The sequence below is a fragment of the Mercenaria mercenaria genome, chromosome 5 (genome assembly GCF_021730395.1).
Source record: "Mercenaria mercenaria strain notata chromosome 5, MADL_Memer_1, whole genome shotgun sequence".
Taxonomy (NCBI): Eukaryota; Metazoa; Mollusca; class Bivalvia; order Venerida; family Veneridae; genus Mercenaria; species Mercenaria mercenaria.
Window position 1 is genome coordinate 54,572,624 of NC_069365.1, and position 20,836 is coordinate 54,593,459.

General features: G+C 34.4%; 1 protein-coding gene across 1 annotated transcript; it reads left to right on the plus strand.

The window, feature by feature from the left end:
• Positions 1 to 4,041: 4,041 nt before the first annotated feature.
• On the plus strand, positions 4,042 to 10,055 carry LOC123557255 (uncharacterized). The gene is made up of 2 exons (XM_045348626.2): positions 4,042 to 4,237; positions 7,016 to 10,055. The coding sequence occupies exon 2, from the start codon at positions 7,031 to 7,033 to the stop codon at positions 9,431 to 9,433; it is 2,403 nt and encodes an 800-aa protein (XP_045204561.2). The 5' UTR covers positions 4,042 to 4,237; positions 7,016 to 7,030; the 3' UTR covers positions 9,434 to 10,055.
• Positions 10,056 to 20,836: the final 10,781 nt, after the last annotated feature.

The window sequence follows — 20,836 nt, forward strand, 5'->3', positions numbered from 1 at the left end:
TCAAATGTCATCAAATGGTCCCTCTTGTATATCAAAGATCAAGATGTTTTTTACGTTATAAAAAATTGACCAAACATGTACCCAAATATTACATATCAATTATCACTTCCGTTCAAATGAAGCAGTATGTGGGCATGTACTTTTTCAAAAGAAGTCTCTGGCAATTTGTAGAAATCCTGATAATTTATATTATCTATTTATTTCTAACATGATTTGTTGTGTTTTGTATACATCATTTGAATAAAAGCATCTGCGAGTTAATCGAGTTAATGTTATATCTATTGTATCATGTACCTAGCATGTTGAACAATACGAAATACAATAAAGGCTATAAATTGTGGTTATACTGTTTAATGGCATAGAGAGTAGGAAGAAAATACACCGAAAAGTAAAACTCGAGAAAATCTATCGTAAGGCCACTCCAAATTAAAAAGTTGTGTTTCAGGTTTGCCGCTCGTATATTTTCAGAAACACAAAAAATATTGTGTAGCCTTTGATAGAAAATAACTATTTTAAGTTTCAAGTCAAGGGCTTTTATGGTAACAGAAATATTTGACTTTTATCAAAAACTTTGAAAATCGGAAACGTCGAGCTAAAAATGCTACATTTTCATAGCAGTAAATATTCAAGTTACATATCTATTTAAAAGGGTTTTTTAACAGTAGATTGATCTGGTATAGCGGATTCTGTCCCGGTAAAGTCCAAGGGGGTTGAATACAATATCCGAGACCAAGCTACTGTTATAATAAATCTTTTATTATTTACCTCCACCTTTTTGTATATTTTAGTAAAAGATAACTTAGTACTTTCCTGAAACAAATAACTATTTATGTCAAAGATTTATCGATAGTAAAACCAAGAAATGAAACAGAACTCGTGGATTAATTTTTTTAACTAAATCGTCATTAAAATGCACGAAACAGGAAGAAAACACTTTTCTTTCATATTTTGTTTTAGGTGAACGATCAAAACATACATAAAAATATCACTTATGTTGCGCACACGATGAGATATTGTTCTATCTTCAAACGCAACAAACAGCTATAATTACCCTTTAAATTAAAGCTAGAAGTGGTAAGACAAACAGTGAGCATGATTTATTTGCATCTTATATTTGAAAGAAGAATTTCAAATTTTAACAATATACATCCGTCTTACAGGTAGAATACCAACAGATGCAAATGCAGTTTTGAATATTTGCACAAAAATGACTTGATGACATAAATAAAGTATAAAATCAGATTTTAGGGCTTTCAAGATTTTATTAAACAAAATGTAATATGAAAGTCCTAAAATAATTGCAACGTCCGCATGATGGTAACATACAGCGTGTGGCTACATTCCATCTACAAGATACACTTGTATAAGGTACAAGTATATTTCAAACAAGTAATATTTTTCATTCAAAATATGGTTTAATTATGTTCAATATTACAAGGCTAAAATTGTGTAACAGAAAATATGAAATGTAACACATTTACATGACTATGGCAGAACGAAACGAAAGTTTGTTCAAGTGGACTTTGGGGTTACAAAATATATTCGTTTATTTAAAGATTGCATATAATAAATAGCATACGTTTTAGAAATATCACTAAATATTCGAACCGAACATAGCATAACATAAAACTACAATAGTCGCAAAATCGAATAACAGTTTCAAAACAAAGATGATCGCAATAGAATTCTTACAAATTAATGCTGGGCTCGAGCTATCCTCTTCTATTCTGCTCTTGTTGTTTTCTTGACATATATATATACGTGTGTGACTGGAAATAAATACGATACTATTCATAGAAAATCTTAACTGCTGTATATTCTCACAAGTTTGGGCGTAACATGTGTATGTGAATTGTGATTCTTACGGACGGATAAATGTCTACAAATTGATAAACCTATCTCAGAATAATGCCTTTATTTGTAATATAAATGAACATATTCCAAATCATTGAAGAGCAACTCACTTTTACACATTTTGGGCTCTGGACTATCATTCAGCCAAGCCCAAACACCTCAAGTGCACATTTTGTATAGAATCTGTATATTAAACAAGGTCATGCTAAAGATTGGATAAGAAAAGGATGGGGAATATAACACTTTACATAATTCCTATTTTCCGTATATAACAGTTAACACAAATAAGATTGTTATGACATTTTGATAATTTATTAAATGAAAATGATCTAAAAGCTTGGTAAACTGGCCATATGTTATACGTTACAGACTTTCGGGCGCAATTTGCTTTTTTCTTAGACAAGTTCAAATTAATTTCAAATCAAATTAAACCATTAATTGATATAACAATACCGCGGATCAAATGTCAAAGTAATTTCAATACAGCCACGCGCCTACTATCCGATTAAATTACCTGTTATTTTGTGATACGGGTCTTTATCAAATACCACGGTATCGAGAGATCAAAAATATGATAAACTACCTATTGAAGTAAGGTCAACGAATTTTGCATTGTCATTTTTCATTCTACATTAAAATTAAAAAAAAGAAAAAAACAACAACAAAAAACAACACTGTTTTCATATTATAATATATATAGTCAATTTTATTTATTTTCTTGTAGACATAGCAAGAAGTCACTGATGATACTGCGGATGATGCTACTGCTGATGATGATGCTATTGCTCCTGATACTACTTCTGCTGTTGCTGATGCTACCACTACTGTTTCCTTGTGTAACTGAGTACAAATATACCTCGTTATTAAAAGTGGAACTGGGAGCGGTTTACGGTTATTCAGTTAAGAAATCTATTATGTTAGAACAATAGAAAATTGATTATGAATAATATAACTAAGGTGATAAAACGGTTATAAAAGATCCTCTATTGTCTAATGCTAAAACTAGAGAAGCTGGTTGGTAACGGAACGTTAAGGGTGCGCCAGGTGACGTCATGGGAATTTCCGATTGACTCACCTGCTCTCTTTTAATATTTGGAATATTGGGTGCGGCCCTGATGTCATGGGAATTTCCGATTGACTCACCCAGTCTCTATTGTTTTGGGGACGTTAAGGGTGCGACCTATGACGTCATAGAAATTACCTACTCTCTTTTGTTATTTGGAATGTTGGGTGCGGCTCCCCCATTGTTCCAGAGCATTGACCTGTCCGCCATCTTGTTGCGCGATTATGTCGTCACGGGTTTTTCCGCGTAAGACCCGCCCCACGCGATGACTAACTGTTACGTCATAGGGTCACGTGATCTATGCCATTGTTCCGACTCAGTCATGCGTGTAGAACTAGTAGCACCAGGCCGGATGCGAAATCGGCCGCACTATACTACTTTTACTTTAATGTAGTAGGAACTTGACCTTGGAGTTTCAGGCCTTGTATTGATGCTTCAATGTATTAGGACCTTGATCCTGGAAATACAGGCTTTAGACTGGGTCTAATAGAAATCTTGATACGCTATGATAATTGGAAACTACACCATCGTGATATAATTTAAATGCTGTGAGTATTTGTCGGGGACTGTTTCAGAATATAACAAGCCAACATGTAGTCTTATCATTATGTCCCATCAAATTTAAGTATTATCTATACGTCTTATCAACCTATACTTATTATATAAATATAACACTTTACAACATTTAGTTAAGTCTGACGAATAAACTTAACAGCCAGTAAGTAGTTAAAATAGTAAAAATGCAACCAAATAGTTTGTTGACTTTATCGATCCCTCATCGAAATTTAAAGATATATTTTCAATCTGATTAAACGGGGTGTGGTGGGGGGGGGGGGGGGGGGGCGAGGTCTTTGATAGATTTTGTTTCGTTTTCTGAAAGGCCTTATGAAATGATATATATATTTCCGTGACACTCATAGTTTGAATGCATTCTGCCATATTCATTGAACCTTAGGCAAATCTTATTGAAAATTGATTTAAATGTTTATCTTGAAAGCCTATTGCGCATTAAATGTTTAATCTTTTACAGCACGTGTAATACAAATACATCTAAAATAATCAACGACTTGATAAAGGTTATTGATAGGCTGATAGTAGGTACAATATGATAATATATAGTTAGATAAACGCTAGCGTACGAAATAATGTCCCTGTACATTACATAATCTTCAATTCATGACGGTTATAAACAATACTTCCTTTTAGTTTTGTAAAAGAAGGAAAATAAACAATAAACACAGAAATTAAAGTTGCCGGAATCCAAAGATCTGGAAAATAATCGGAATTAGACTGTGAAAATTTTAAAGTTCATGTTCTAAGGTAATGTAATATGGTATCTACATTCCGCATTTTACAAACTCACCTTAATTTTCGTCTGCTGTTTGTTCGATTTAGGTCAAGGCAATACCATTTAGATCATGTGGTGACTTTTCACATTAGGGGAAGACCATCCAAGCATTAATTAAGAAACGAATGAACACTGCAATAGAACCACTGTCAGTCTGACCTTTCATAGACCAGCTTTATTTGCTCCATAGCATCAAAAACACCAATGAGTTTTGAATCAGATGATGTCAGGAAAGTCAACACCCTTAACCACTTGTCCGTGGAGGTAATAAAGGTACTTGCCCTATTTATACTTTCGGAAAATTTTGGAAATGAAAACGAAACTGGAGAGTAATACACGGTTTACGACCAAGTTTAATTAATGAAACGTTTACATTGAAAAGTGAAAAATAAAATAACCATTTTATCATGTTATATTGTTGCATGCTAGCCGGGAATTTCCGGTATTTTAACCGGTTCTGGAAAAATCTTACATCCCGGGTTGTTATATGACTCTTGTGTTGTAAATGACGTATTACGAACTAAAAATATGTAGAAGATTTATGTAGTAATTTATAGTTTATTTCATAAAGCGGAATAAAAATCAAAATTCCCGACAGTTCCTCTTTGTTCTTTATAGTATAATTCTCGATTAGAATAAACGTAAGTTTATTAAGAAAGCACAACGTTTCGCTGCAAGTAATGAAACAAAACCGGAACTAAATATTGTTTTCTGTCTTTGAAACGTCATGCTGTCAACATTTCCTGTTTACGGACGTTGACTTCCCGCTCATTTTTTAATTATGCTGCCGTAAGAAAATAGTTCTTAAAAGAAAGTTGTTCGTTTGATTTTGATATTTTTTCTTGAAAATGGTATGCAAGGAAAAGATTCCTTGACTGGCTGTAAGTGAAGATGGAGATATCCGGCTCTCAGATAACTGTTTAGGCTGTAACTCGGCAGAGCCTCAATACCGCCTGAAACACGGATATTCCCATCAGCACCTATATCCAGTGGAAGAATCTTATATTATAAAATCGGCCGTCGAATTATGATAAACTTCGAGTATAAATGTCCATTATATACTAACCACTTTAATACAGAGACTTTTTAAAGATCATGTAATAAAGACAACAACTTTTTACAGTCATGTCCTTCAAATATGTGATTTATAATTAAGGCAGATAATTAGAATCATTTCTCAATATTACAGATTGTGTCATTAGCCATGCTCAAATCAATTTGATTTAAGAATTTTGTGAAGTTTAAGGATGATCAGGCTTTTGATTTTTAAAAAGATTGACCTTTTATGTTCATTTGGGAAAATTGATCCAGTAAAAGTTCTGATTTGCTTTCATCTGAATTAATGACTGCGTTGTCTGCTTCGATTTTTTCTTTGATTTGTTGACTGTGAATATCGTCATTTATCTACACATTGTCACCAACTTCCTCAGATTTAATGTCAATTTGTCCCATATTGTCGAGAAGAGAAACAATTCCGCACACAATATGTTGTCTTCCTATCGAATACATTTCAAAATTACAAACGAAATACAGCTGATACGAATTAGGTGATTTCGAAACTGTTATGCTAAGCTCTGATTTCAAGCAGCGACAAATTCCTTCTAAAGCAGAACTTTTACCGGATCCATTTGCTACTGGGGAATATAAATCCAAACTTAAGAAATATGTTTCAGTCAACGATATCTAAATAACTGACTCATATTTATCACAGAAATGTTTTAGCAGAACACAACATGAATAACTTCTTTTCAAAGGTTATTATTTAAGAAATAATATATCTCATCCAGTGATTTGTCGTTGAATAAATCATTGCTTAGAGTTCAGATGCGAAGGAATTATATCACGATGGCGTAGCCCGAGTGATATAATAATACGCATCTGAACGATAAACAATAATTTATTCAAGAGCAAATCACTAAATGAGATATATTATTTCGATTCTAACACGTTACCAAGGACTTTAAAGTACATCCTTGACGGCATTTATTAAATATTTGCCCGTTTTCAATTGGTTTCTTTTCCAGCGCGCCGCTACATGCCGTTTAACGCTATGACGTAATATTGTGACGTCAGAACAGTGAGTTGTCGTATAATAATTCACTGTTTACAGTTTTTTTTGTTTAATAGGAAAATGAATCGAATCGTGTTAGAATAATGCATATAAAATAATGATCAAAGATCCCAACAGGACTAGTCACGTTCAGAGGACGCGAAACCCCCTAAAACAAACCCTTCTCAAGACGGTTTTCATTGATATGCATATAATAGATATAAATAAAGAGCCAAAGGCCCGATGAAACACGTAAACGAGAACAAAACAAACACATTAATAAAGGAACATAATGGTGCATAGTCTGCACTTCCGGGACATTTTTATCATTCAAAAATACAATTCCTGAAAAATGATACCTTATACACATTTTTCGCATAATTGGTTATGTTTGATAGTTTTCTTCTCAATACTGGATTACATTTTTGATAAAGTCTTTGAATCCTTTGCCCGAAATCAACGCTGATTCCTTACAAGGCTCAAAATTCTGACTAATAGAAGACTATGTTTAGAGATCAGGTTGTGTCTTAGAAAGTTACAGCTAGTGTCTTCCGCCCCCATAAAAACTAAATACATGTAGAAGATATTTGTTAACGAAACAATTTTTTTTTATGAAAATGATAGAGACATGATGGGGTCAAGTCAGCGAACAAGCTTCAATAAAAAAACTTTGTACATTGGTATTTCTTTATCCTTTCAGGCGTACACAATCGTAATGTTAAGAAGTGTTCGTTTCAAGAATTTCGTTCACTTCAAAGAAGAACAGTTTCTGGACTTTCAGGGTGCCGGTCCTTTCATTTTCATCGGCGAAAATGGCGCAGGAAAGAGTTCTGTTTTGGAGGGAATACGACGGTGCTTAAAGACAGAGTTAAGTACTTCAGTCTCGTCATCATTTGAGAATGACAAGTTATCGTATTTTATATGCATTTATGAGACTGACCGGATAAAGAAAGGGAATGATGCTGGATCGTTAACGAAAAAGAATGACGCTGACCCGTTAAAGAAAAAGAATGAAACTAATCCACTAGAGAAGGAGACTGACACTGACCAGTTAAAGAAGGAGAAAGACACTGATCCGTTAAAGAAAGATTATGAGACGGCTCCGTTAACAAAAGAGAATGAGACTGGCCCGTTTATGAAAGAGAATGAGACTGACCCATTAATGAAAAAGAATGAGATCGATCCTTTAATGAAGAAGAAGAAGACGGACCCATTAATGAAAGAGGAAGAGACTGACCCATTTATCAAAAAGTATGAGACTGACTCGTTAATGAAAGAGAACGAGACTGACCCATCACTGAAAGAGAATGAGACTAACCCGTTAATGAAAGAGAATGGGACTGACCCGTCACTGAAAGAGAATGAGACTAACCCGTTAATGAAAGAGAATGGGACTGACCCGTCAAAAACAGAGTATGTCATATGCGGGTTTGTTGTTATTCCAGATGGAATAGCAGTAGATTATATGGCCTCTTCACACATTTCTGTTACAGAAGGTACCGAAAATATTTCCAATAAAAACGTGATTAAAGAAAGTAAAGACGGGAACGAAGCTTTACTTACAAAGCTGGACAAAGAGATAGAAAGTGAAAGGTCTGAGACCGGAATATATAATATAAATGAAAATACTGTCAACGGACTAACATATCCCGAAAGTTCAAAGTCTTTAGAAAATGTGAGTCTGAGAAAACATAGGACATACTACAAATTTTCTATGTACTATCCCGAAAGGAATGAGCCCATGCAAAAACATCTTCTCCGTGTAAATACAGCTAATCGTCGCTTACATGTACATGCCGTCAAAACACTGGATTTGAATGAAAACGTCGACTTTAAGCAGAAGTTCATAGACGCTATCTTCAAAAATACACAAAATATCGATGAATATGTCGAGCCATTTTTGCTAACAGAACTAAACCCCGCAAAGCTTGAAGTAAGTATCGAGGAGTCTGAAAACGAAGATGGCCCATTAGACTTATTAACAAACAGGATTGTATTTACGTTTCCTCTCCGTTCAATTGGTCCATTACAGTGGTCAGAAAGTGAGCGCATTAGACACGATAAACGAGAAGAAAACTACGCTGAAGCAGAGAAAAGATGTGAAATTATTAAAAGCTTTCTGAAGGATAGGAACCAAACACGATTTGATAGAACCAGGGAGCATCAAATATTCAATGCATTAACAAAGTCTGATGCGTACGTTTTTGATCTGAGTGATGACAGCAGTGACAGTGACAGTCACTTGCGTTTGAATGGTGAAATGTTCGCCTTGCTGAAAGCCCCTGAAGGCATTTTAGAGGCAAAGGCCTTTTCCATTCTTATGTCTGGTAAACAGTACAAAACAATAATTCTTGAAGAGCCTGACAGAGGAATGCATCCCCAATTGATTGAAAGAATGGTGCACTTGATTAAACAATGTCAAAGCGATAAACGTGTTATTCTTACAACGCACAATACGGCATTCATCTCGCCATGGTCTTTATCAGACTGTTTCGTTTTTAGGCGGACTAACAAAGAGTGTTGTATAGTTCCTGGAAAGGCTATTACTAAGGACACCAAAAAGCCTAAAAAAGACAGGATCTTTATGAAAAAGTTAAGACTTCTCACATCTGATCACTTATCAGATATATTATTTGCAAAAAAAGTCCTGTTTTGTGAAGGAGATTCAGATTTTCTATTCCTAACTGAACTAAAACATCAAATTCTGTCCGGGGAAGCCAAACAAATACACATTTTCAAAGGGGATATATTTGACTACACGAAACTTGAAGACTCTCTTATTGAACTCACAATCATAAAAATGAATAGCAAAGACAATACTGGAATGTGTCAAACAGTTAGTAAGATAATAAAACTAGATGCAATTTTTCTCCTCGACAAAGCGACTGGAGAAAGAAAAGAAAAACACAAAGACGAAAAGAACGTTTTCTTTTGGGAAGACGGTGATATAGAAGACATGATAATTGAAATGTGTAAGTGCAATGACAATTTAATAACCGAACTTAGTGGTCAAAATGTTACTGTAAATCCTAAAAAATTGCACAAGACGAAGAATCCAAACGAAAAACTGTTTCTGCGAGATGACGTTACAATAGCAAACGTAAGAACAGCGGTTTAACTTATTTTAGAAAAGTGCAATCCTGAAAGTGATCTGGTTTCTTTCATCAAATTCTTGTACTTGGGAAAAGCCTAACATTGCACATAAATTCATTTCATAACAAGTATGCTGTAAACTCGAATCAATCCTAGAGAGTATGTGACATGTTGTTATGTTCTTATAATTATACGTGATGCAAATAGCTCATGCCTAAAGCAGGTGTACTGAGAGTCGTATTTCTTAATAATGTTGCCGTGTTGAGCGGTTTAGATGCCCGATGTTGAAGATACATAAAACTTGGCTCAACAAGGAAAGAAACATACATGAAGGTGATCAATTATTACAGCTCAAGTAAATTACAGAATATAAAACTGTGATAAGTATTGTTGCAGACCCGAGCAGTAAAGACAGAGAAACATGTCATATCTGATTAGAAATATAAAGTTAAAAGCGAGTTCATGTACGATGATGAGTTATAGCAAGTGTCATAAGTGTATTGTATTCCTGAAGAAAACGACTAATTTCAATATGGAAATTTACGTTTCATATACAGTACAGTAGTTTATTTTCAGTCATTGCATTGTTATAATGAGATTAAGAGCATGTTGGAAGAAAACAGATGAACATTTTAAATAAATATATGAATTTATTCGTTTCCATGTCTTAATCAGCTTTTATTAAGTAATAAAAGCGTCTAGATTTATTACCTTTCAATTAATGTTTTTGTCCTTACTGTGATATAAATGTTAAGGTACATTTTATTTTGAATGTCGACACTGGTATTAGCAGTTCACATTGTGTATGTATAAGGACATTTTGAAGAACAGCCTTATAATCCCTTGCGCAGTCTTCAGTCATATAGTTACGTTATTTTCTTCACATCCTTTCCGTGCAAAAATTGCAAGTTATCATGTTTTCTCTGACATTTACAGACTTATCAACCATCCACGTAATCCCGGTATTTACCTCGAACTGTTTCATAATCTATATGACGTTTTTATCGGTTGATAATTACTAAAGGGGCTCTTTACACGGTCTACATATTGCATGTTTACCCAATGTATATATACACCGAACCGCAAAATAAACGCAACACATTTTTCTTTGAATATTTCCGCCGTAAATATATAGAACCTGTGTATCCTCTATTGGCCTGAATACAAGCAACGCATCTACGTCCCATGGAGCCAATTACATTCGCGATATCGTTCTTTGGAATATTGTTCCACTCTTGGATAAGAGCCAGACGTAACTGTTGAAGGTTGTTCGGTGGTGGTTGACGTGCATACACGCGTGTTTTGAGCTCCGCCCAGATGTTCTCTATAGGTGCCAGGTCTGGCGACGAGGACGGCCAGTCCAGGGCACTATAACATCATTGTTTCCTAGAAAGTTAGTTGTTAGGTTCGTTGTGTGAGGCCTTGCATTATCATGCTGGTATATGCCACCGCGTAGGTTTTGTCGCATATACGGGATCACTTCCGGTTGGAGAACGTCATTTACGTACCTACGGGCGTTGACGTTGCCGTTGAGAATTTTTTTATCAGTACGTCTAAATTGGGACATACCAGCCCAGATGTGCACGCTTCGACCACCCCACCGGTCATACCTCTGTACACACTGATCTGCTACTCGCTCACCACGTGCGCGCCATACACGTACACGTCCATCCAGCCGGTTGACGTTGATCTTGGATTCGTCCGAAAATAGCCTTTAACCCCATTTATTTTCCCCGTCATTGGCATAATAGGGGTCGGGGATCATCCGCCTATTAGCCTTACAATGTTCAATGAGTTATTATTATGAAATTATTAGAATCTGTATAATACAATTATAAACCAGTAGTACACATATTCACAATAAAATTATTAATGTACAGTAGACATAGTAAGCTCTAATATTTTTATATTTTTAAACCAAAAAAAAAAAAAAGAAATAACAAAAAAAAAAAAAAAAGAAAACAAACAAAAAACAACCCATCCGCTATATGATATCAGTGACTTGTCCGAAAGCGAAAGTTGAAAAGGTTGAGAACCGAAGATTTCTTTCTTGAATCAAAATCTTTTCTGACTTACGTCCCTTGCCTTAAACAATATCCGTCACAACAGAGTTTCAATTATATTTCTAAAGTTTAAGCTTTCAATTTCAATACCTTGTATTAAAATTTGATCTTTAATTGCTGACTTTAAATTTCTGTAAAAAGTTTTAAGAGTTGGCTTTGTATTATTGTGTTTCATACTATTTCAATACTTCCAAATAGCCCATTTTGTTTCAAATATTAAAGTATTTAATAAGAATCTACATATTATAAGGGGCTGTTCATATAAGCCGAAAAGTACAGCGAGTTTTAGGGAAAAATGTTGAGAATTAAGATTTAAAAAAGGTCTTGAAATTTCTGTGTCAAAACATTCCAAATATCCTTGGCAAAATCACATTCCCACATCAAATGTATTAAAGTTTCTGGATATTGTTTACATAATTATGATACATTTCCCATCTGATAATTTCATACAATTTAGTCTGTATTCCGTAAAAATAACCTTAAGATAAATTTCCACTGAAACCGTTTCGCCTTTTTTGAAGAGTAAGAACGTGAAATCTGAATTCAGGTTTTTTTCCCGCGGTAAAGTGCTATTAAGCGTGTTTTCCCAATTACCTTCCGACTTGAATTAAAACTTTTTCCTGTTTAATATCAATGATATTTGGTTTAGTTTTAGATTTTCCGGCTTTTTTTACTTTCGTGAAATATCTTTCAATTGCAGTTCGTCTAGATAAATTGATAATTTATCAGCTCTGAAATCCGTGGTTTTAAGTGCTGCAATATATTTTTTTCGGAATGCTCGATTTAATAATGCTCCATTCGGAGATCCAGTTACGCTTATTTTTCAATAATTGTAACAAGTTTTCAGATGAAATAAAAGTATTTCTGGAAAATTCCCAGAATTGTTTTAACGAAATGATGTAACTCTTTAAAAAGGATTCGAAATTTAAAGGATCGCTGCATTGTTTTATTTCATTATTGCAAAAAATATACATATTTCCTATGTCCTCTGTTGTTTCTAGACTGAAGCAGTTTCTAAATCATGGGCATATGATATAGACTGGCTCAGTTCACTACATTCAATCATAAAAATGTAAAAAGATATATCATAGTCTAAGAGCTAGTCTATGTTTAGACCTGCATAGATATTTGGTATATTACACATTTTAAGACCTCCACTTCTTTGTTTAGTAAAATTGTACTTTTAGCTACTGAGGGTTTCTTATTCCATAAAAAGTTACTCATTATAATTTCTAGTTCGTCAATGTATTTTTATAGAATTCCTCTTGTTTCTATTTCAAAGTTAATACGCGATACGACAAAAGTTTTTAAAATAAGAATTTTTCCATGATATGTTAAATCTCTTGATTTCCATACTTGTAGACAGTTTTTTCTTTAGTTTATTTTTTCCATCCAAATTTCATTAGCATCACTATTGTAGCCGTGGCACACACCCAATGTTTTATTGTAATTTTTAGTTCATTTATTTTCGTTGTATTTCGAAGTGCTGTTCTTTAATTTACCAATAAAAGTCCGGTTGTTTTTTCTTTGTTAATTTTGGCGCCTGATGCTTTGTCGTAAACCTTTAGATTTTGAAATAGATGCGGTAGACAAGTTTCATTTTAGCAGAAGAATTGCGTGTCGTCTACATATTGCCTAAGTTTGATTTCTAAATTCAACTGATTATGAGATGGGAGTTTAATGCCTTTAATGTTTGTATTTGATCTAACATGGCATGCCATAGGTTCTGCCTGCAAGATATAAGGTAACGGTGCCACCGGACAGCCTTGTTTTATAGACCTTGATATTGAGAAGTATTCCGGTATAAACCCATTTGTTTGTATAACTGCTTTTGAGCCTAAAAGAAACATTTGAATCCATTTTCTATATTTAGTTCCGAAACCATATTTTTCTAAACATATATCAACCCACTCCCATTCTACTCTGTCAAAGGCTTTTGTTTGGTCTAGAAAAACTATTACACCGTCTTGATTTTCGAGGTCTGAAAATTTTATTAAGTCTTGAATTAATGTTTGCTTCATTTAAATTTCGCCCTTTTATAAAACCTTTTTGGTCAGTATTAAGTAGTTTTAAAAGAGGCGGTTTCAGTCTTTCGGCTATGATTTTTGAAATTATTTTGTAATCAACATTGAGCAAAGTTTTTGAGATTTTCTTTTACCCATTTTTATATAATAATGATATTATCCCCATGTATAGTGAATCCGATAAACAAAACTTTTCTAAACATTCTCTGACTACTTCTAACAAATCTCCTTTAATAATTGTTGGTACCATTCGGCAATAAGCTCCATCCTCTCCTGGTGATTTAAGACGTTTAAAGCTCATAATTACTCTTTTTATTTCTTCTTCATTTACTCCTGATTCTAAAGCATGTGCTTCATTTTCATTAATTTTTGTGTTTACATATGATATTAATTTTTTCCGCCGAAATTTTGTCAATACCTTCTGGTGAAAATAGCGACTTGTAAAAGGTTTGTTGTTCACTTAAGATAGAATTAATATCTTGCTTTATTTCCCCCATCTCAGTGCGAATTTTTGACCATAATTTTTGCTTTCCTCGCTTCTTTTCCAACTTGAAAAAATATCTTGATGAGGTTTCATTTTCACATAAATCCTTTGCCTTCGACCTTATTGTTGCAGCTTCTAACTGTTTGTTGTAATAAAACTTTAATTCTTGACTTATTTTTTTCCGTTTCTGAAGTCGAAATATCGTTATTTACTTTTTTTTTAAATTTTCTTCCTCGGAAATGTGGATTCCTTGCGGGTCTCCAGCATCATACAAAGAGTCGACTGTTTATTTTTCCCTTGAAGAAACATATCATCATTATCAAAATAATGCATATATTTATTTTTCCCACAGTAGTCAAGAATTTTGAGGTTAATGTGCTTCGCGTCCATATCTATGCGCTTGACGGGAGCGCTATTGCCGACTCTTGGTAAAATACTGGAGTAGGCGATTGGACATTTCGGCCATTTTTAGTTCGACTATTCAAAGAATAGTAGAGCTATTGGACTCACCCATGCGTCGGCGTCGGCGTCCGCGTCGGCGTCCCGATTTGGTTCAGGTTTTGTATGTAAGCTGGTAAGCTGGTAACCACTTGTGGGAATGAATAGAAACTTCACACACGTATTCACTGTGATAAACTGACCTACACTGCACAGGTTCCATAACTCTAGTTTGCTTTTTTACAAAATTATGCCCCTTTTTCGACTTAGAAATTCTTGGTTAAGGTTTTGTATGTAAGCTGGTATCTCAGTAACCACTTACGGGAATGGATTGAAACTTCACACACTTATTCACTGTGATAGATTGACCTACATTGCACAGGTTCCATAACTCTATTTTGCTTTTTTACAAAATTATGCCCCTTTTTCGACTTAGAAATTTTTGGTTAAGGTTTTGTATGTAAGCTGGTTACTCAGTAACCACTTGTGGGAATGGATTGAAACTTCACACACTTGTTCACTGTCATGATCTGACATGCACTGTGTAGGTCCCATAACTCTACTTTGCTCTTTTTTAAAATTATGCCCCTTTTTGGACTTAGCAGTTTTTGGTTAAGTTTTTGTATGTAAGCTTGTATTTCATAATCCACTTAGGGGAAAGGATTGAAACTTCACGCACTTGTTCACTTTATGAGATGATAAGCACTGTGAAGGTTCCATAACCCTTTTTTCCATTTTCACAAAATTATGCCCCTTTCTCAACTTGTATTCATTCAATTGACAAGGCTGTTGAATAGCCGAGCGTTGCTGTCCTCCGACAGCTCTTGTTGAGAAATAAGGTCAAGCGTCTTTTTAGCACTGGTAACTACCTCGTTTTTGTTCTTTTTCGGGATGTCATTTGTGCCCAGGTGAACTACCACTCCTCCGATTCTGCTGTCATGGGGAATGATGATAGAATTTACTACATTTTCAGCAGTTTCTAAAGATAGCTCAGGCACAGATTTGGTCTGGATATTTTTTCCGGTATATGAAGTCTGTTTGTATTTGAATCTCCGATTATCACAAAACTTTCTTTCCGTTGGTACACAAATGATGGTGGGATTTTCAAGAAGTGATGGCGAAGGGGGATCATCTTCCTGATTTACGGTTTCAGAAAGATTTTTCGTTCCAGAATGTAATTAAGATACTGAGTCGTCTTCTTCTGACTCGTCACGTCCAGTACTTTCAACGCTCCAGGGATTTTTCATTGATTCCGAGATCACTGGCATCGATTCTACTGATGCGCTAATGCTCCCATCTTCAAACTGCAATTTGTTGGCGGTATGTCCTTCCAAATAACAGATGCATATTCTCCATAGCGCTCATCTGGGCAGTTGTTTTGAGTGTGTCCTTCAGTTTTACAAAACTTACATATTACATCATGTGGACAGGCATTTTTAAATGGTCGTCACTATTGCAATTATAAAATGCTTTTTTGATTGTTATTTTTATTCTGGTTCGTGATTGGTGCATTAGATCTTTTTGTTGGACATTTGAAATACGCGTGACTTGTCAGACCACAATATTTGCATGCCGTTCTGTTATTGTCCGCGCACAATCTAACGGTAAACTGACCAATATCTACTGTTGCCGGGAGAAATTGTACACAACTGAGAACTTTTAAATACCTAGATCCGTTTTCTATCTCCGTGCTTTTTATTTTTCAATGCCCGCCATTTGGTTCGTGGACAAAATTTGAACAAAGGCTGAAATTTTCCTTCAATAGAGAAGTCCAAAAACACGGGTTCACCCCGCGTATTGACTTTGGCCTTAATCACAAGGAATAAACACATTGACAAACAATTGACTTTAGCCTTAATCACAAGGAATAAACACAATTACATGAAGACAATTCTAATAGTACCGAATTTAATTTATATACCAACAAGCTTTCCAAAGAATACTATCATTGTTGAATGCATGTCCCTTTTAATTTGTTAAACGCACACAAAGCCCCATCCTTAACCACCAACATATTCCAAAGTTACAACAAGAGCTGTCGGAGGACAGCAACGCTCGACTATTCAACAGCCTTGTCAATTGAATGAATACAAAAGTTGAAAAAGGGGCATAATTTTGTAAAATGCAAAGTAGAGGTATTGAACCTCTGTACTGCATGTCATATCAGTGAACAAGTGTGTGAAGTTTCAATCCTTTCCAATTTGTGGATACTGAGATACCAGCTTACATACAAAAACTTAACAAAAAACTGCTAAGTCAAAGGGGCATAATTTTGTAAAAATGCCAAGTAGAGTTATGGGACCTTCACAGTGCATGTAAGAGCATGACAGTGAACAAGTGTGTGAAGTTTCAATCCATTCCAATTAGTGGATACTGAGATATCAGATTACATACAAAAATTTAACCAAAAACTGCTAAGTCGAAAAAGGGGCATAATTTTGATAAAAAAAGAGAGTAGAGTTATGTGACTTGCTTAGTGCATGTCAGACCATGATAGTGAACAAGTATGTGAAGTTTCAATCCATTCCCGTTAGTAAGTACTGAGATACCAGCTTACATACAAAACCTTAACCAAAAATTTCTAAGTCGGAAAAGGGGCATAATTTTGTAAAAATGCAAAATAGAGTTATGGAACCTGTGCAATGTAGATCAGTTCATCACAGTGAATAAGTGTTTGAAGTTTCAATCCATTCCCACAAGTGGTTACTGAGTTACCAGCTTACATACAAAACCTTAACCAAAAATTTCTAAGTCGAAAAAGGGGCATAATTTTGTAAAAAGCAAAATAGAGTTATGGAACCTGTGCAATGTAAGTCTGTTTGTCACAGTGAATAAGTGTGTGAAGTTTCAATCCATTCCCACAAGTGGTTACTGAGATACCAGCTTACATACAAAACCTTAACCAAAATCGGGACGCGGACGCGGACGCGGACGCCGACGCCGACGCCGACGCATGGGCGAGTGCAATAGCTCACTATTCTATGAATAGTCGAGCTAAAAAGCAAATGTTTATTTTACCTGAAACTTTGGTCGAACTATTTGTAGACGCCGGCTGGTCAGTGTTTAGTCAGTGCCGCAATACAAGTATAACAATAATACAATTAAGACGTTGTCAAAATTGATGATTTTGTAGATTTCACTTTATTTGTCTATGCATATAGAGACCATTGACATCGTTTTATTTTTATTCGATAATTTATGCCGGGGTGTAAGACGATTTTAACACCGGTAAAAGCACGGAAAATATCCTATGTGACATGCAAAAATATTGTTTCTTTACGTAAAACAGCTCTTTGTTAAATACTAATTTACTTGTCAAAAACTGTGATAATTGTGGGGAATTACACCTAAGAATAAAATATAATAAGGGGCCTACATGGCAGAGTGGTTAAAATTGCTGACTTCAAATTACTTGCTCCTCACCGCTGTGGGATCTGAACCTCGCCTGGGATGTTAAATCATTCATGTAAGGGCGGTTGGTCTAGCCTGTACCTGCTCATGCCTGGAAAAATTTCAGCAGTGGCACCTGGGGTCTTCCTGCACCGGCGACAGCTGGAATGTCGCCAAATGACGAATAATAAAGTCAGTGTAACGTTAAACCTAATAAAAACAAGAGGGCCAAGATGCCCTATATCGCTCACCTGAGTGATATTTGTGTCAGCGGAAGTATATCATATGACATACATATAAATAAACGGACTGGGAATTAAAATGCTATGGTGAGTATAGTGTTGTCAAGGTTTTACATAATCATCGTGAGCTGAAACAAAGGGAGGTAATATGACAAAAATCAATCCAGAGGTTTCTAACTTGAACATCTGAGTACGCTGATGACACTGATGGAATTTCAAATCAGTCTTGTCAGAAGTTACTAAGAAATATCCATTCAAATTAAAAAAATAAAGGGAGGTTATTTGTCAAAAATTCACTCCGGAGTTGTCTACCCTGATTGTCTGGGTCCACTTGATCACATAAATGAAATTTGGAACCAATCATGATAGTAGTTACCAAAATATGTTCATTTTAATTAAAGACAAAGGGAGGTAATTTGAAATAAAATCAGTCCAGAGTTATTAACCAGATAATCTGAGACCACCTGAAGACATATACTTGAACTTTCAAATCAATTACATACACGTGATTAGGACTGGTAAAGAAAGAAAAAATACGAAGCAATGTGAAATATAGCAATTTTTGTAAATCAAAGGAACATAACTCTGGTCCTATTAAACTGATTTAGCCCTTGGAACTCGTCCAAGGTCTGTTAATCATACACATTCTGTGTAAATATAATTTAAATAGGTGAAGTTATGAAGTTGCTTGAGTGTAAACAAGGGAAAATATAGAACTTTCTGTAAAATCAAAGGCGAATAACTCTAATCTTAATGATCAAATTTCACTCATAATCAAACTTTTCTGAGATCTTATGCTCATACACATTCTATATAAATATGATTTGATTTGCTGAAGGAATGAAGGTGTTCTAGTGTAAACAAGGTAAAATATAGGATTTTTTGCAAAATCAAGGGCCCACAACTCTGATTTTGTTCAAAATTGAACTCATCCAAGATCTTATGGCAATACATATACTATATTAATATGTTTTGGATTGGTAAGAATTGAAAGTGCTAGAGTGTAAACAACGTAAACAATAGTAATTATTGTAAATCAGGGGCACATAAATACCAGCCCGATTTTGCTCATAATCAAACTCATCCATGATCTTAAGGTCATACACATTTTTTGTAAATATGATTAGGATTAGTGAAGAAATAAAGATGCTAGAGTGTAACCAATGTGAAATATAACAAATTTTGTCAATCAAGGGCATACAATTCTTGACCTACTGGCCCGATTTCGTTAATAATCTAACTCATTCAAGATCTTGAAGTCATACACATTCAAAGGTACATAACTCTGGTCATACTTATCGATCCATAATCAAAATCATCCGAGATCTTGTGACCAAAAACAGTGTGACCAAATTTGATTAAGATTGCTTCAAAATTGTGGATGCTAGAGTGTAAAAAAATTAAATGTGAACGGACGAAGGACGAACGGATGACGAACATTCATCAATCCTAATAGCCCATCATGAGCCTTCGGCTCAGGTGAGCTAAAAACTGACACATGGTTCTCTACCTCAGTCTGTAGGTTGTTCTGTCACGAAAAATGAAACAAACACTGTTCTATTTTTGGCCATGATTATTACATACTCCTAATATTTGAGATGCCGCGTATATTGTAAAGTAGACCTTGGTTTCATAATTATCAAATTTTGTAAAATCGGAAATAATAGTTCGACTTTCTATAATAAACAGTTTTATCTGTAATCATAAATATCGTTTCATGACAAATATATTGGTATATATACTTTTAAAACTTACTGTACTTAAACAAAGCTGAAAAGGACGGGATATGATAAGAGCTAAAATTGCCCCATCAAACATGCATGTATTTAGACATATCCAGTTTTTGTATTGCTACATGTAGCGGGCCGTGTCCATGTCGTGATTTGCAAGACGGATTTTGCTGGAAATAATAAGCCACAAATGTCTCATATATTCGCTTTTATTTACTAACAGTTCATATGTGTATTAAACAGTTTTAAGTTTTGAAGAATTGTGCTATTATAATTCTTAAACAAATTAAATGTCTATCTTCATGAAGAAGTAAAGACGTATTTTTTCGCCCGAATTTCTATTACACTTTCATTTATTAATAATAAAAGAGAAGTTATAATTTAACATAGATATTAGACCTTTTTATTATAAACATGAATTACATTAGAGGAACATTAGTCTAAATTAAATCAATGCCGGAATCTCTGAAACCAATGAATACCCAATATATAAAATAGTTCCATATTAGATAAACAGTATATATAATTATATTAAAATTCAAAATTTATTTGCGAAGTAAAGTTCTAATTCAATTTTAAAACGAGAAGTAAATTTGCCTAACAGCAATAAATGTATTTTATTGTTAAAGGTAAGTTTACATTTGTTACGGTTAAAGTTTTGAAACTTAATATTTTAAACTTAACATATCAGTAGTCTTCAAATAAAGCGTTCCTAAATGAGTACCTTTCTGAATAAATAACAAATATTAAAATCTGAGTAGGTGTCTAACTGACATACACAAGTAAAGTAAATAATGATATTAAACGTTACATTTACGATGTAGTTAAAAAAAGCAGTACAATATATACAAAACGAATTTAACATGGGTACCTAGAAATTATAATCAACGATAGCTTGCAATTATTCACTTTTATTAAACGTTTAGAGGAATTGTGGCTCGATGTAAGGACGCCACCGAAAACCCATGATGTTGGCGACTCCTCCAGAAAGTTGTTAGAAATAGTTCAAGATACAGTATAGACGCTCTATCCCTTCTTATTTAAAGTTAGCGTGTCA

Coding starts and splice junctions, on each gene's coding strand:
- LOC123557255 (XM_045348626.2), top strand. CDS start 7,031: ATGTTAAGAAGTGTTCGTTTCAAGAATTTCGTTCACTTCAAAGAAGAA.